We start from the raw sequence: 17,666 nt of genomic DNA, 5'->3' as shown, positions 1-17,666 counted from the left end.
CCCTAGAACCTTATAAACACAGGCACACAACATGCGCACACTCACAGTCAAACCCCTGCCCCTCCACATATAGCGCGCACACACACACACACACACCCATCCCTCCCCCCCTCATTCAGCCCTTTAACAGGCCTCGCTCTGTGTCCCAGAAGCCTCCCAAAAGATAACTTTCTGCCTAAGTAATGCACAAGGTGTGCCTTGTCTTCTCCCTCCTGGTTTACAGTAGCTGTGGGATTAAGAGTCATTTCCTTCCTGGGGCGCCGGGTGAACAGGCAGTCAAGGGGTTGCCCTCCCCGTCCACTGTCCATTTAGCAGGCTCAGGTCTTCCCAACCATGGAAACTTGGCTGCTGTTTTGAGGATGATTCATACTTCAGGTCGGTGGAAATTAGCAGGAAACCCTGAAAAGGGGACACCAATGAAGAGAGCATCAGATTTGGGGCACATCTAGGTTTGCCTAAGGGTGGTGTCTTTACTGCATCCTAAGGTACCAAGCCCTTCCCAACATCTGGCCGTCTTTTTGAGGACCTTGGATATCGGAGGAAGTTATGGAAGATTGTCATCAGATGTGACTTAAGTATTGGGAGTTGGGGGGAGAGGGAGGCAGGGAGGTGAGAAGCGCTGGGGAGTGTAGAGGATTGAAGATTCCTTCAGAAGCTTATTTCCACCTCCCCAATCAGACAACGCCAAAAAGGGGGAGAAGATATTATGAAGTTAGTTAACCGTAATTAGCCAGGAAACAGTTCTCAACGGACCTCGGAGCCCAGAGAAGGGTCTTCAGGGGAAAGTCATTGGGAGAACTAGAAGAGCCAATCTGAACCCTTTTCCAGCTACCTGAACCACTTTACCACTTTGAACCTCATTGTTTTCATCTGTAAAATGAGATTAATAATCTCCGCCTTATAGCTTGTCTTTTGGAGTAAATTGTGTAAAATGCATCAAAGAATATCTTCTTGCTGAATGCAGTGGCACAAGCCTGGAATCCTAGAGATTTGGGAGGTTGAACCAGGAGGATTGCAAGTAGGGGGCCAGCCTCGGCACCAAATAAAAAAGTGAAGGGCTAGGGATATAGTTCAGTGGTAGAAAGCCCCCCTTTTTTGACAAGGGGTGGGGGGAAGAATATCTTCCCTATACTGTGGTGTGAATAAATTTGGCTAAGCAAAACTGAACTTGATCTGATTTTTAAACATTTCATTGGTAATTGCAAATGTTAAGAGTTGAATGTTTTATTTATAAAATTCCTTGGTTTGGGAAAAAAAACAGAACATATGAAACTAAAACAAAAAGTAAACAAAATAGAAGCAAGCTTATTCTATCATGAAAAGAAATGGATCAGTTAGAGGAGATTCAAAATCTTACCTCCAAAACTTCGATGTCTGAATTGACGAACGAGAGTTTATGCGGGTTGGGCAGAGGAAATCCCTGCTGCAATCTTGCTAAAATATAGAAAGATATAAGATAACTAGGCATGGGCACAGACATTTTGGCAAACTTTTTAGCAAGAGACATACAAGAAGCTTTTAAATAATTCATTTCTTCATTCCTCCTGATAAGTCCCAAGGATTTTTCTGGAAGACTCGTTAATTCCCCTTTGTTTAATAAAAACGCATCTGCAATTATGCGCATTTGGACTTCAGAAACGACTTTATGCTTACCCAATATATATTTTGAAAATTCCTAATTGGTGGGTCCTGAGAACATTTTAGTGTCTAATATAAAAAACAGTATTTTAACTAAGCTGAACTCCAGATGCTGCAGTTTGAGAATAATTGGAGGGCAGGGAGAGGCCCTGGACTGTCATTCAATAAACTGTTTATCCAGATAACCACAGAGATACTTCGTAGGGAGAATCATCTCATTTCCAATTGAACTGAGGGACACTCTTCACTAAGGAGCGTGGTTTTGATCTCGTTCACTCAGCCAGAGTTGATGCTGAATTTACAAAATGACTTGCTTACAAGGCTTGGACCTAACATAAGTAATTTCAGAACCCTATTGTGGAGGGTCCACCCTGTAAATTTCTGGCTCTGGTCTGGATTCCTAAAAACGTTTTAAAAGTGGAAAGTCCCAAACAATCCCCAACGGTTAGCCATTATCAGAGTCGTGTCATTTCCCAAGAATCCCTTACTGTTGGCCAGGGGGAGGACTCCAAAGTGAAGGATGGAGGACAGAATATTCTCAAACCTCACGACCTGAAAAGAAAGAGGAAACCGCATCAGTTGCCAAATCGGGGCCGTTTGCAAATCCCACGCCCGGTTTGGACATGCCCTTTCCAAGAACTCACCAGGACAGAAAGCAATAACGAGAGTTTCTCACCAGGATATATTTTCTTTGTGGGAAATCTTATGACAGTTTCCTAACTATTTTTCCCATTGGGGATAAGCATTTCTGTTTCCCTTTACACTGGACCTTGGTGACTGCAAATGCACAGAACCACACGGTGGCAGCCAGTGCAGCAGCTTAGCTATCCACCAAGAAGGATAATCAAGAATTAAGAGAGTTCCCAAATAGCAGTCTTCTCTTTCTTTATCGGAAACCTCAACCACAGAAATTCCTTTGCTTTATGTTATGCGCTGAAGTTAGTTGCACCATCAGAACATCCAGTTTATCTTTAATAAACATGTTGGCTCTTGGGGAGATTTAGGTGTTAAAAATAAATGAATCAAAGCCAGTCGTGGTGGCCAAAGCTGTAATCTCAGTGGCTCTGGCGGCTGAGGCACAAGGATCTAAGTTCAGAGCCAGCCTTAGCAACTTAGCGAGACCCTGTCTCTAAACAAAACCTAAAAAGGGCTGAGGAGGTGGTTCAGTGGTTGAGCACTCTTGGACTCAATCCCCAGTACCAAAGAATAAAAATTAAAAAAAAAAAAAGAATCAGGATGAACAGAAATTCATTGGGTGAATCCTTTTCAAGCATCCTATATGCTGAGCAATAAAAACCTCCTTGTCTCATAGCAATCGTGGCTTTGAAGCCAGACTTCCTGCATTTCCTCTTTCTCTTAACATTCACTATGTGATGTTGGGCAAGTTACTCAACCTCTCTGTGCCTCAATTTCCTCAACCGTAAAATGAAGATAATAATAGTTAACTATATTAATAATCTCATAGGGCAGGTCATCAGGATCGAACAAGTTCATAATATATCAAATGCCTCTTATAAACAATTGCCATCTTATCCTGAAATGCCCCATGGTTAGTACATTCTGTTGTTGATACTAACTAGTTTACTGGAATCTTCCAGGAAGAGTTGGATGCCTTTTGCCTCCCCATTGGTTTCAGGAAATAGTATTTGTGAGAAAGTCACCTCTGTCTTCTCATTGACTAGATTCTCTCTTATCACGCTCAGAATGCAGGACAGGCTCTAATTAGGCTACGCCCTGGGGTGCTAACCAACAGAGCCTAGGATGATGCTGGTACTTTAGACCTCAGTGTCTCCCATGAAAGGTCTGACTCATTTTACAGCTTATGGACTCAATCCTACTGAATTCTAATCTTTCCAAGCTGAAAGTTAGGATGCTTCTCTAAAATTAAACAAGCAAACAAAATCTTGTTTAGCCTCCTGGTTCAATTCTCGGACTTTTTGGCTTATCCCCCTGCCCCCATGTATTCCTATCTTATTACCATGTTTCTGTTGAACATGGCAGTTCCTCCCATCTCCCACACGCTGCCTTGGTGTGAGGTTAAGTGACTCGTCCTAGGCCACATAGCAGCCAATGTGCTAAGTTAATTCCACATGTAGTTTCAGCTAATCTCTCCACAACACTGACATTTTGATCCCCAGCTCCATACTTGCCTGCACTGCCCATTCTGATGTATTTTTTCTATAGTATGTTTCATTATATACAATATATATTTGTTTGTTGTCTGTATCTTCTCTCAGCCACATACATATATGCACACTCTCACACCTTCTAGAACAAGGTTTCCAAATAATGGTACTATTGGCATCTGGGTCTGTCTTGTGCACTTTGGGATGCCCGGAGGCACCCCTGACCTCTGTCCCTAGAGCACTCCTCTTCCTACCCCAGGCTATAATAATGAAAAAGTTCTTCAGACATCGCCAGGTGTCCCTGGTGGGTTTACGTGGACCCTTGTTTAAGCACTACCCTGGAATATAAGTGCCAGGGGGGTAGGCATTTTCTGTTTTCTCTAGAACAGTGCCAGGCTCCCTAATTATTTGTAAACAAAATGAATGATATTAAGAGTCAACATTTGTACAGGGTTGAGAGTGAACTAGTCACTGTTCCCCTCAGGTGTTGTGACACTGAAATCCATGTATCAACTTCTGTATGATAAACGGAAGTAGTGATTGGACCTTGAAGCCTGAGGGCAGGGGTTTTCCAAGTCACTTGTTGGGGTGTCCACTCCCAAGCAGGAGGTACCCAGGCTGGGCTCCCCACTCCACAAAGGCATCCACACAGCCAGCCTTGGTCTAATTTTAGGAGATGGGTAGAAGGTGTTTGAAGAATAAACCTGATCATGGCCCCATAATTTACCATAGCCTCTTCCTTTGGGATTCTGGATCTTAAATTTAATTCTATAGAATTATTTTATGGAGAAAATGGGACCTTGAGAATACCTGTTTTCCTAGCATTACCCAATCTTAACAGTCTCTGGAGTTCTTTAAAAAGTGTTTTTGCGTAAATAAAAGCACATCAGAGAGCTAAGGGGCTCACTAGATGAGCAGCTGCATCAAGAATTTCAAGGTTAAGACGCGCAGTCCTGGAGAATGTAGGCATTATACAGAGTTCTCAGTCTTTCCTTGCCAGGGAGCCCTGAGGGGTCAGATCCCTACCTTAATATCGTTGCGACTGGACTCTGGCAAAGACAGGCGGAATCTGCAAGGAAACAAGAAAAGTGAAGGAGGGATATTTAAAAAACATAAAAAGCAGAACAAGGAAAAAGGGAATTTTTTTAAGCTCAAAAAGTCACTAGCTTTTTTTTTTTTTTGTGGTGCTGGGATTGAACCCAGGGCTTTGTGCGTGCGAGGCAAGCACTCCACCAACTGAGCTATATCCCCAGTCCAGTCACTAGTTTAAAAAAATAAAAACAAACTTGAAAGGGCATCGATTACATCTTCTACCCCTGAATTTTGCTGCTTAAAAAGCAAAGCAGGTGTATTGGAGCTTCCCATTCATATGTACAATTTCCATGTTTTTGTGTATCAGTTAAAAAGTAAATAAAGGGGCTGGGGTTGTGGCTCAGTGGTAGAGCGCTTGCCTAGCATGGGTGAGGCACTGGGTTCGATCCTTAGCACCACATAAAAAAAAAAAACCCTAAAAATAAATAAAATAAAGGTATTGTGTCCAACTACAACTAAAAATAAATAAATAAATATTTAAATAAAGAGGGCTGGGGCTGTAGCTCAGTGGCAGAGCACTAGTCTAGCATGTGTAAGGCACTGGGTTCTATCCTTAGCACCACATAAAAATAAAACAAATGAAATAAAGATATGCTGTCCACCTACAACTACAAAAACAATTTAAAAAGTAAATAAAGATAAAAATATATTCTCTTAAAAAAAAAAAAAGAAGCAAAGCAACAAGCAGAAGGCTTGAGCATGTAGCCAGGGTGGCTACCCAAATACACTTGCTTACACATGGGACTTACAGCTTGCAAACTCAGTGCGGAACAATGGTAAGAAATAGTTTTCAGGCCTGTTGGCTCCGAACTCAACCTTAAAACTTCCTTGATCCTTTATTATAATCCCAGTAAACTTATCTGTGATCAGTCTTGGTGACACCCCTCAGAGGGCTGTGTTATTCATGCCATTTAGAAAGCGGCTCAGTGGTAACACATAAGGGAACTTTAGCCAAGAGCCATCTGATGGGCACAGGTGCAGGGTGATTGCCAGCACAATGCCTCCGTCTCAATGTCATTTCTGCTTATTCCCTAATCTCCGTATCTTAATTTTCTCAACTATAAAATAGGGATACTATCTAGTTTATAGGGCTGTTGTGCAAATTGAATGAGATAATGCACATAAAATGCTTAGTCTCTATAAACATGAGCCATTTTTATCATGAGCAGAAATACCAAATGCCAGCACATATTGTCCTTGATACTCTTGGTCAAATATCAAGAAACTGTTTGCTATAGGTCCAAGAAATAAGATACTCCCTCCCCAATATGCCTGGTAAGGGTGGATGTCAGCATGTCCTGATGTTTGATATTTTATGGGAACATTCAGAAGACAGCTAACAGCCAACATTGTCCCTGTTCCAGTTTTGCTAAGGGCTGATCCCTAGGTAGCTCCCCCAACATGCTGGCTTGATTTCCTGTGCAATAGTAATGGGAAGAAGTAGTGATCTGTAGGCAGGACCACTTCGTTTTGCAGGTAGGAAAACTGACATACAAAGGAAGCAACATGAATAGCGGATTTTGGAACTCAGATCTCTTGGTGTTCATTTTAGAGCTCCCTTCCTTTAAAGGATGTTACTTTGTATTGCTTTCCTCCTTAGTCTTCTGTGGCTCACTCCTGCCCAGGTCTAGGGCCTCCCTTCTGCATCAGCCTTCTGATGAGCCTCTCGGTCTCCTGACTCGAGGCTCTGTAATCTGACCTCCACACCTTCCCAGAGTGAGGGGTATTACAGGCATGTCTGATGAGCACACTCCTGATCAAAATTCTTTAATGGCTTGTGATAAAGTCTAAAAAATACGGCACATGAGACTTTCTGTACCCTGGCTCCCAGCTCCCTTTTTAGCCTCATCTCTTTATTCTCTATCTTGAATTTTATCCTCACTAACCCAGAATTGTTTGGTGCTATTTTTTTTTCATTAATTCACTGGACACTGTAGACCTGAGGTTAAAAAAGGTAGTGGCTTCAAAACATACCAAAAAATCCTGAAAAATTAATATGTACAAAAAGTAACACTATGGGGCTTGGGTTGTGGCTCAGCAGTAGAGTGTTCGCCTAGCAAGCATGGGGCCCTGGGTTCGATCCTCAGCACCACATATAAATAAATAAATAAAATAAAGGTATTGTGTCCAACTACAACTAAAAAATATTTTAAAAAAGTAACACTATGGCCATTGATCACTGCCCTCAGCACCATTCATAGTTAGATACAAATTACATTTAATGCTGGCTACATCTGAATATATGCAATAGAATTTTGGGCTGGAGTCTCCAAACATTAGAGTAACCAAGGAAGATCTTAGAAGAACTTGGAGATATGTCCCTGTATATTCCGCAATACTTTGCCCTCTCTGCCTGGGCTCACGCTGCTTCATGATCCGTGTCCTTTCCCTTTCTCTTTCGCTGGTTAACTCTTTTTAATCAATTAAAATTTAGCTCGAGATGGTGGAATGTGATAGACATCATTATCCAAAGTACATGTATGAAGACAGGAATTGGTGTCAACATACTTTATGTACAATCAGAGATATGAAAAATTGTGCTGTGTACGTGTAATAAGAATTGTAATGCATTCTGCTGTCATTTATTTTTTTTAAAAAATCAATTAAAAAATTTAGCTCGAGTGCTACCTCTTTGAAAACTCTTTCTGTGACCACATTTAAAGAATAGATTTTCTTTCTTTCTTTCTTTTTTAAAGAAGAGAATTTCAAAGAAGACATAGTTGCTTACTATCAGACAATATCATGTTGGCATGAATTAGGTTTTGAGATAGCTTCAGATTAATAATTAATTACAAACAAAACGAAACAATCAGTTGAGTCCAGCAAGGAACAGATATGATATCATTAGCTCTGGGACTCAATGATCCCAGTGGAAAGTGAGGGTTAGGATCTGTAGGGTGTCTTTGACCTGGCTGAGAGAATGTGAGGTTTCTCTCGCTGGTAACGGCTGTCTCTTACGTGTGCAAACCTCTTAAACTTAGGAAATCCAGGGTACGAACGGTAGAGCACACTTAGGAGTTCCCTCTTATTTCTTTCATTACAAGCCCAAGTCCTGGCTCAGGACCGTCCGTGATGAGCGAGTTTGCCTGGGGCTTCCCATGAACCAAACTACCCTTTTTCCCAGGGCCAGCTCCTGTCTGCTTTCTAACGGACTGCTCTCACTAATTGCAGAAAAGGTGGTGGAGCTAAGAGCAAACTCGCACAGCTCCTGGTTCTAAAGAACGCATGAGCTCAACTCTGGCCACTAGGTGGCGCCTGACTCCCGTCCTTTGACTTCATCCTTCAGGCCAACTCGTTGAAAGTCCTGCTGCTGAGAACTTACTGCAGAACCACAGAGCCTTTGGGGAGGAAGAGAGCTCAAATAGACCTACCCCGAAGACATATATGCATCATTCTTGGGCTGGGGATGTAGTTCAATGAAAGAGTGCTGGCCTAACATGCATATGCCCATGCCCAACACACACACACAAATACACACACACACACACACACAAAATAGCCTATTTAAGAAGTTTAAGAAGTTTTATTGCCTGGCTTGAAAACTAGGGCTAAAGTGAAAACTCAAGCACAGCAAAAAGGTCATTCATGATCTGAATCATTATAGCAGTTGGGACAAAATGAAGGCTAGAGTCAAGGTCAAGTGTCACAGGTACTGACAATATCACTCCTCCAACATGTGCTGTGGCAGACAATGACAATCACTCCTATTTCTCCATGCCCTGTGAACTCTTGTTTCTGTCTTTTTCTGCAGCTGTGAACGCCCCGAGGGTAGAGGTCCAGTCTTACTTATTGCATCCTCAGGATTTAGCCTGGTAGATGTAGGAAGGTTTCCAAGGAAGGGACCCTTGCACCGATACAGGAAGGACAAGCAGGATTCCAAAATGAAAATGGGGAAGGGAGAGGCTGCCAGGGCCCTGTGCAGGAAAGAGAGGGCTTCTGGGAGGGCACAGCAAGAGGATGCAGGAGACGCAAATGGGGGTTAACCTGGCTGGGTGACTCAGCCATGTTGGGATTTTTGATCTCTAGCCTAAGAGCAAGGAGTCCGTTGAGGGTTTTTAGGAAGAGAGGCCACATCTGTGTTTTGTAGAAACCACTCTGGATGCAGTGAGAAGGGAGACGGGCAGGAGAAGATGCTTCCTCCAGTAATGTGCTATGCAAGACAAAGAATTCAACTTCTGTTTGTAATTATGGAGGGAGGAGAGAGAAGCTATACACAGGGAGCATTTAGAGGAAAATAAAAAGCAGTGTGGACAATGGCCGAATTATGGAATCAACCCAGGTGCCCTTCTATCAATGAATTAAGAAATTGTGGTGTGTGTGTATATATGTATACTCTATTGTGTATATATATGTATATGTAATAAGAATTGTAATGCATACATATACATACACATACATATATACACAATAGAGTTCTATTTAGCCATAAAGAAGAATGAAACAGGATAATGAAATCATGTTATTTGCTGGTAAATGGATAAGTGAAGTAAGCTAATAATGCTAAGTGAAATAAGCCAAACTCAGAAATATCAAAGGTCAAATGTTTTCTCTCATATGCAGAAGCCAGAGTAAAATAAAGAAAAGAGAGAGGAAAGGATAAAATATTACAAAGATACAGGGTAGATCAGTAATGCAGAAGAAGAGCAAGAGGCAGAGTGGGGGGATGGGTTAGGGGAGCAATGCAGAATGAATTCTTTAAGCATCATGTAATGTGCATATAGGAATATACAACAGGGAACCTCACCTTCAGGCACAGCTAGGAAGAACTAGTCACATATAAATTAGAAGATAAGTGGAAGGAAGTTTCGTTGAGTAGAGGAAGGAGAATGGGGGGAGGGTGGGAAGGAAAAGGGGGTAAGGAGGGAATCATGAGCTGAAATCCAATTCCATTCAGTATGAGTTTGTTGAGGTGAACCCAACTATTACGTATAACTATAAAGCACTAATCAACAAACAAACACAAAAAGCATTATGGACTCAGATGCTCATTCATGGGTTTACACACCACAAAATTTCAATGCAGGGATTCTGAAAAGGTGAAGAAACCATCATGGGCTAAAGGTGTGTGTGTGGGGGGATCATGTCCTGGGGGAAAAGGAGTTGCCCTCTGGGAGAAGCACTCTGCACATCTCTGTGCACCTCTCTTCCTGTATCTGCTAGCATGTCCCTTAGCACCCATTCTTGTAATTGCCTGTTGATCTGAGTATTTTTCCCCTTTCATCTATATTGGAAAGATTTTTTTTGAAAGAGAGAGAGAGAATTTTTTAATATATATATATATATATATATATATATATATATATATATATATATATATATATATATATTTTTTTTTAGTTTTTGGTGGACACAACATCTTTATCTTTATGTGGTGCTGAGGATCGAACACAGCGCCGCGTGCATGCCAGGCGAGCGCACTACCGCTTGAGCCACATCCCCAGTCCCTGGAAAGGTTTTGAGGGGAGAAATGTGTTGGACCCATTCCACTAGTAAAAGCACCCTCTCGATGGGTAAGAGTTCCCCAGTGTTTTTATCTAAGTACCTCTGGAAACCTGGAGATCTTCTCCAGGATCCCTGGGAGAAGGATCCATTTGGGGTTTCCTCCTCCGATGGGATGGCACCCCACCTTAGCATTCCTCTGCCTGGCTCAGCCGGGGCTCAGAGGAAGGGTTCAGATGGGGGTCAGCCCGGATGCCAAGTGTGCGTTCCATTGACCTGTCCAAAGTACCATCCTGTAGAAACTGCGAGTCCATTCTGCCTGACAAGCTTCTTTCCTGGGTTTCTGTTCAGGTGGCTCAGGCGGGGAAATGTTCACCCTCCCCAAGCTGTGAGGATGGAGTTAGGCAGCGATTCCATCTGCTTGTGGTGGTCAGCTGTATTTGCATTCTCTGATTGTGTCCATTGGGAAGGGTTGCAGTGTGTGCGTGTGCTGATTGATGGGCCTGGAGTAGGGTGCAGCTGGGGACATCAGAGTCTCAATCGTAGTAATGTCAAGAAAAAGTTCCAAAGTTCTAACTGGTTCAACAGTAATATGAATTTGATTGTTCTGAGTTTTGAATGTGATCAAGAGGGTTAGAATTAAGCCACCTGGATGAGGACTCAAGCAGGCAAAGTGTCATTAAGGTTGGCCTCTGTATCAATCTACAGACGTCTACCGTGTGGGCCAGCCTGTTCTGGAGCTGCCTTCAGACAGAATCGTGCTGGGAACAAGAGACTCCATGGCAGATAGAGCTTCGAGGGCCAGCCCTACAGCTTTTAAGACCAGCCTGACTTCTCATATCCCTTGGGACCAGTTTCTCCCTCCTGGGGGTGAGACTTGGATCTTAAAATGGGAAGAGAGAATTAAACTCTGGGACTGCTAGCCACGAACTGCGCAGGGCATCGTGCTAAGGGCTTTACATCCGTGATCTCCTCACCCACACAGCTGCTTTGCTGATGAGGACATTGACACTTAAAGAGGTTAAGTAATTGGATCAAGGCCACCCAGCTGGCAGGAACCCAAGGTTCTAGAATCCAAATCCAGATACGCCTGACTCCAGAGACGGCTCTCAACTAGCCGTGCCCAAAGAAGTCAGGTTTGTTATTAGTATTCCTAGATTTTTTTTGCTTTCTTTATTATTTCCTCCTCTTTATCCTGGCAATGAAAAGAGAGCTGTGTGTCTTTTCCATTTCAGGACACCCAGTGTCTTCTCTTTGGACTTTCAATATTGAACGTGGGCAGGCTGCCTGATTCAGTTTTGCTTAACTCCTCACTTGTGGGTTTTCTCTTCTGAGCAAGGATATTGGCTTCCTAAGTCCTAGGCCTAAGTGTTAATTTCTGAGTCTTAGCTCTTGACTAGCTCAAAGGCAGGATAATGTAGTAAGTAAACACTAACTGGGGGTGTGGCTCAGTGTTACAGCACTTGCCTAGCAGGCACGGGGTCTGGGTTCCATCCCAGCACCGCAAAGCAAACAAACAGAAAACCACCCAAGGCTTTGGGAAAAAGTTCAAGTTGTACTCGACCAGTAATAGCTCTGTGACCTTGACTGAGTTATTCCACCTCCATGATTCCACCTCCCTCAATAATACCCACCTCCAGAACCGTTCACTTAATCTATAGCACCATGCCAGGCCCCAGAGACCCACAGTTGTAAGGTTTCTGTGAAACAATATAGGTGCGGTGCTGGGCACAGGACCTAGAAGACAATAGGGGCTGGATAATGAAGAGGAGACCCAAATTGTAGAACAGCCATCACTGGGCAGGAGACAGGGAACGAGGTGTATCCTGAGTAGGGACACTCTCAAAATGACCTTGTAGGGGTCAAGGGTGTAGTCAAGCTCAGTGGTAGAGCGCTTGCCTGGCATGTGCAAGGCCCTGGGTTTGATTCCCAGCTCTGCAAAACAGACAAAATATAAAAAAAACCAGATCTCATATAATCTTGCATAATCAAATACCTCCTTGCCCTGGCTGAGACTCAAGAATAGTCATAGCCAAATTTTCTTGAGCACCAAATATACACTTTACTTGTATTAGTCCATAATCCTACAATAACCTTCTAAAGTAGCCTTTACTCATTTATTTAATCTAATTTTAATTTTTTTGCAGACCTGGAGATTGAACTCGGGGCCTCTCCCAATCGAGGAACTCTACCATTGACCTACATTCCTAGTCCCTAAAATAGGTTTTATTAGAGCTTCATTTCATAGAGGAGGACATGGAGACCCAGAGGGAGAAAGTACATTTCCTGACACCACACAACTAATAATCTGAACCCAGCCAGACTGACTCCACAATTCATGGTCTTACTGCTTGTCAAACCTGTCACACAGGGTTTGTCTGATTTTTGCATCAGATGTCTACGCAGCAGCCCTGAGTGGCTCCAGAAGGGACACATTGAGGCAGGGGGTGGCAGAAAGTTGTGCTGGAAACTTTATTTGGAGATCCTGTGCTCCTGGGTTCTTCTCTGTCCCACAGATCCCCGCCCACGTTACACCTTTCCTGCTGTGTCTCTCTGACATCAGCCAGGGCCAAACTAGCTCATCCTGAAAGACAGCGCTTGTGACGCCCAGGAGTGGAGGAGCCTGCTGGGGTGGCATGTGGGTGGCCTGGCCACTGCTCTTACTGCCAAAGGCCCAGGCTGGTTCAGCACAGTCTTGGAGACTTCAAAAAGGCTAGAGAGGCCCTGCCCACCTGCTTTGCTCCAAGATACTCACTGCCTGAAGGAACCACCCTTGCACTGGGCGCAGCCTGGGCTGTTCCTACCTTCTCCAGATGCTTGCTGCTTTGGTTAGCACCTGCCTGCATTTCCCCCCATCACTCTGGCCCTACTGCCTCTTTCCTCTGTCTTCCAAGAGATTGGCTCTCACCTTTACTCTCAGTCCTGCAGTTCAATCCCAATCCATTGCCTTTCTCTGGTGGCCTAGTTGGGATGCCCCAGCTTCTCACCCTCTGGCTTTTCCCTCCTCCTCTTCCTGCTCTCTGGTTCACATCCTCTCACCTGGTAGAACCATTAAATCAAAGATCACCTGCCATGCCTCTGGGTTTCACCAGCCTGATCCCTGAGGATCCCATAGGTCCTCCTATGACTTCTGGGGCCTGAGGCACTGGTCTTCTTCCTTACTTTTTTTGAGGTGCTGAGGATCCAACGCAGGGCCTCACAAATTCTAGGCAAGTGCTCTGCTTCTGAGCTACATCCCCAGACACCTTGGTTTTATTTTGAGACAGGGTCTCACTAAGTTGCTGAGGCTAGCCTCGAACTTGTGATGCTCCTGCCTCAGCCTCCTCAGTCAATGGGATTAGGTGTGCACCACTGCACTTGACTCTTAAAATATATTTTTAAAATTATATTTTACAACTGCATTGGTATAAAATAAGTATAATCAAGTCTGGAATATATTCTTTTTTAAGTTCTTATTTTAAATATATGAAAACATTTTCTTGGGTTCCTAAAGTTGGGTTCCTGGGGCACCAGGGGCTATGCCTCTTGGGCATCATGGCAAAGTCAGCTCTGCATTGAGGGTCAGTAAATTTAAGTAAAGCCCCTTGGATTTTTTTTTTCTCTTTGGAAACCATACTTTGAAATTTTGTATTCTTTTTATTGGAAAAACAATATAATTACTAAGAATATTTTTATACACTCCCCCAGATCTCATAATCTCATATTCTAACATGACTCTTTTCATGTGAGGGGTTCACTTCCTTTGTCAGATGTGAAGTTATTTCACACAACCCCTCACTGTGGTGCTTCCGAAGTTTTGCATTCTGTTTTTACCATTTACCATTATTTTATTTTAAAAAATATATGTATACATTTTATTTTTTCAGTTTAGTTGGACACCAAAACCTTTATTTTATTTGTTTTTATGTGGTGCTGAGGCTCCAACCCAGCACCTCGCACGTGCTAGGCGAGTGCTCTACCACTGAGCCCCAGCCCAGCCCCATTAAAAACGTTAGTTTATTGAAAACATTTTCTGTGTTTCCACAGCACTCTTCCTACCCGTCAGGTTGACTTGTGGCGCTCCACTGACTTCCCCCTGTTCGTTTCTTTCCTGACTCTGCCTTTATTCTGTCTTACTGTTTCCTCTTCTTTCCAAGACTTAGTCTGGGACAGCTGAGCTTTCTGTAAATTCTCACCCCATGTCTCAATCAGAACTTCAACTATCAGGTTGATTGCACCAAAGAAAATGCACTTTGAAGACAATTTTTCCAAATGGCAATTGGCGTTCAATGACCTGCTTGCCCCCCCTCCATACTGCATCGCCTGCGTTTGAGAGCCATCTGGGCCACGGGCCAAGGTCCTGTTGAATAAACTGTGTTCTAGTAATGGGACCACATCATCAGAGTCTGAAGGTACCTTGGACACAATTCAATCCAACTTCATTTCTTTACAGATAAGGAAACGGAGGCTCAAAGAGGTTACTAGACCCAATTGGGATCAGAGAACCAAGAAGCGATTTGAAACTTGACTCTGTAACTCTAAAAGATTTCTGCCCTTTCCTAAGACCATGATCTCTGAATTTGATGAAGGGGAACTTGTTCCTATTGCTGCAGCATAGACTGAGCAGTTAGATTATAGATTTTTTTTACAATTATTTTGTTCCCTATTTTATCTTAGTAGTATTCTAATGGGAAGAAAAAAAGGAAAACTTCACAATGCGATTTTTAGTGAAGTGCATACTCTGAAGTGATCTGAAGAATTTGTTCACACAGGATTACCTTCACCTGTTCTCTGTGGCGACTTTGATTCTGGGGTCTGTCGATGCATTTGTTCAACTGATCTTACCTTTTCAGAGACAATGAGCAGATCAATCTTTGTCCCAAAATAGCCAGGCCCACGCTGGTACTAGCAACCTGCAGACAACAAAAACGTTTGTAGCTAAGGTGAATGAATCTGTCTGTTTGGGCCACACGTTGAAGTTTCCAATAGTGGAAGCATCATCAACCAAACTTTCCCTCTTATTCAAAGAAGCTGGCAAGAAATAGCTCTGAAAATCCTGCCTTTCAGCTAGGGGAACTATAAAGATTTATTATTTGAGGCTCTTCTTTAGATTATTCTTCTCTTTTCTCCTAACCTCTCTTCTCTGTGTAGGCCTTGTGATTTTGCTTAGGTTCATTGTATTCATTCCCTCCTATCAGACTGCACTTGGACTTCATCTGATCAAGTGAACTTGAGTTCCACCTTGATTGCTTTATTTTGAGGAAAAAGGAAATCCAGCTATCCATGTAACTGAGGTAGTGGAGAGGGAACACAGGATGCAGAGATTGGAGAGAGATTTGACATTGCATGGGGGAGTGAGTCTGGCCTCCCACCCCTCCACACCCCTCCTCTGAAACTGAGGGAAACTCTGAACAGACCACCTGCTCTTGGTTCCTGAACAAGTCCTCTAGACCTCACCTGTTCTTAGTTGCTTTTAGTTGACTACAGATAATACCTCTGACATGTAGGTCCCAGGGGTGAAGTTTGATGAAGTCTGAGCCAATCACCTTTCCCCACTCCTCAGCCATAAGTATCCCCAAACCCTATCCTTGGGGAGATGCATTTTTGACTTGCTCTCTGTCTCCACATGTGGCCGCCTCATGAATAAACTTTCTCTTCCCAAACTCATTAACAGTGATTGGCATTCTGTGCAGTGGGCAAGTCAGTCTCACTGAGGCTGGCTTTGAAATTGGGATCCTCCTGCCTCAGCCTCCCGCACCTCTGGAATTGCAGGCATGCGCCACCAAGCCCGGCTTATCCTCACTCTTAATCGATGCTTCAGCCTTTTCCTCCAAACACTTAGAAGCTGCTGGTCAATGTTCCCTGGCAACAATGGGAATGGCGCCCACAGGCTGCCCTCCTGGCCCCCAGACTTACAAAGTCCATGGAGACGATGGATTGGAGCGTCGAGTTCTCGGGTTGGGTGAGCATCATGATGGAGGCAGGGATGTCCAGGGTGAAGTTGCCCGGCTGCAAGTTGACCATGGGAGGCTCCGTGGCCATGATCTGCAGCATGAAGGGCTGGGACAGGATGTAGATCTCTGCAATCTGCCCCGTTCAGGAAAGAAACAGAGACTGAGTGGGTGAAGGGAAACCGTGAATGTGGGGTGGTCTGGGAGAATTGGATTTTACACCATGGAATTAGAATAGAAGAAAGTTCTTTTGTAGTAATAAAAATAGCACGAGAAAACCCAACAGAAATTACAGCTGACGTTTATCATCCATCCAGGGTGCCAGCTACCGTGGCAGGGGCTTTAGGTATTATCTCCTCAAATCTTCAAAAAGCTCCTGAGGCGGGTTCAGTCTGTATCTGTACCCCTGATTCATAATGGAGAATGTGAGTCGTGTGGAGGTTAGGGGATTTCTCAAGGCTCAAGCTAAAGTGTTGTGGAACTGAGATTTGAGCCTAGGTCTGTTTGAGTGGAGCTTCTTTCTCTAAAGTGTCATCATCCTTGAAGGCAGACCTGAGCCTGTAGGTCCCTCATGTCCCAAACTCAGTCTGCCATAAAGGTATGCTGTTAATAGATGCTTCACTAAGGTCACAAGTGTGGGCATCTACCCTTCACTCAAGGATTGAGTTCTTCACTTAAGCTAATAAATAAAACTAATTATTTCAGGTGTGGTGGAACCATGTGGAAGGAACTGATTTATTTTATGAACTCACAGGCCTTTAATAGTATTTTTTTTAAAAAATACTTTTTAGTTGTCAGTGGACCTTTATTTAATTGATTTCTATGTGGTGCTGAGAATTGAACCCAGTGCCTCACACATGCCAGGCAAGCACTCTACCACTGAGCCACCACCTCAGCCCCCCTTTAATAGTACTTTAACCCATACTTTAATTCTACTTTTCCAGATACTGGTTAGTAAATATAGGTGGATATTTGAGTAAAAAAACAAACAAACAAACAACCTCTTAAGAACAGAAAGATGAACCCATGCTGGGATCAAAAGAAAATACAAGAACCCACAAGCCCCCCACCCCCAAGTGATTTCAGTCAAAACAAGCCTACAACCAGGGGCTCCAACCCAGAGCACTCACCTGGGAGAGCACGTTGCCAAGGCCTTGGGAGTTTTGAATGAAATGCTTGGAAATCTGAAACACAAGCACACCACGTCACTGTAAGGCTTTTACCCTGATGTCTTTTCAGGGCAAACGTGGTGTCCCCTATAATTTTATGAATTATGAAGATAAAACATTTAGGGTGACCTATTGCTTTAGAGTCCAACCCCTGGGAACCTGAGGCCCAGAGAAGTAAAGTAAGTCACCCAAGGTCAGACAGGGGTTACAGTCCATCTGAATAAGCTGTACTCTGTGTGTATCCTACAGGGGCACCCGTGTGGGGATATTCT

General features: G+C 43.5%; 1 protein-coding gene across 1 annotated transcript in view; it reads right to left on the bottom strand.

Annotated features, from left to right (window-relative positions):
• Positions 1–276: 276 nt before the first annotated feature.
• Positions 277–17,666, bottom strand: part of Bpifc (BPI fold containing family C) — a 32,816-nt gene continuing 15,426 nt past the window's right edge. The window contains exons 9-15 of the mRNA XM_027930235.2: positions 17,356–17,409; positions 16,191–16,361; positions 15,120–15,187; positions 4,791–4,833; positions 2,127–2,190; positions 1,358–1,434; positions 277–399 (exon numbers count right to left, since the gene is read on the bottom strand). Coding sequence (XP_027786036.2) covers positions 277–399; positions 1,358–1,434; positions 2,127–2,190; positions 4,791–4,833; positions 15,120–15,187; positions 16,191–16,361; positions 17,356–17,409 — 600 coding nt within the window. The remainder of the gene's footprint in view (positions 400–1,357; positions 1,435–2,126; positions 2,191–4,790; positions 4,834–15,119; positions 15,188–16,190; positions 16,362–17,355; positions 17,410–17,666) is intronic.

Source organism: Marmota flaviventris, chromosome 3, assembly GCF_047511675.1.
Source record: "Marmota flaviventris isolate mMarFla1 chromosome 3, mMarFla1.hap1, whole genome shotgun sequence".
Classification (NCBI taxonomy): domain Eukaryota; kingdom Metazoa; phylum Chordata; class Mammalia; order Rodentia; family Sciuridae; genus Marmota; species Marmota flaviventris.
Note: the sequence above shows the minus strand (reverse complement) of the source record. Positions and strands in the feature narration are given on the sequence as shown.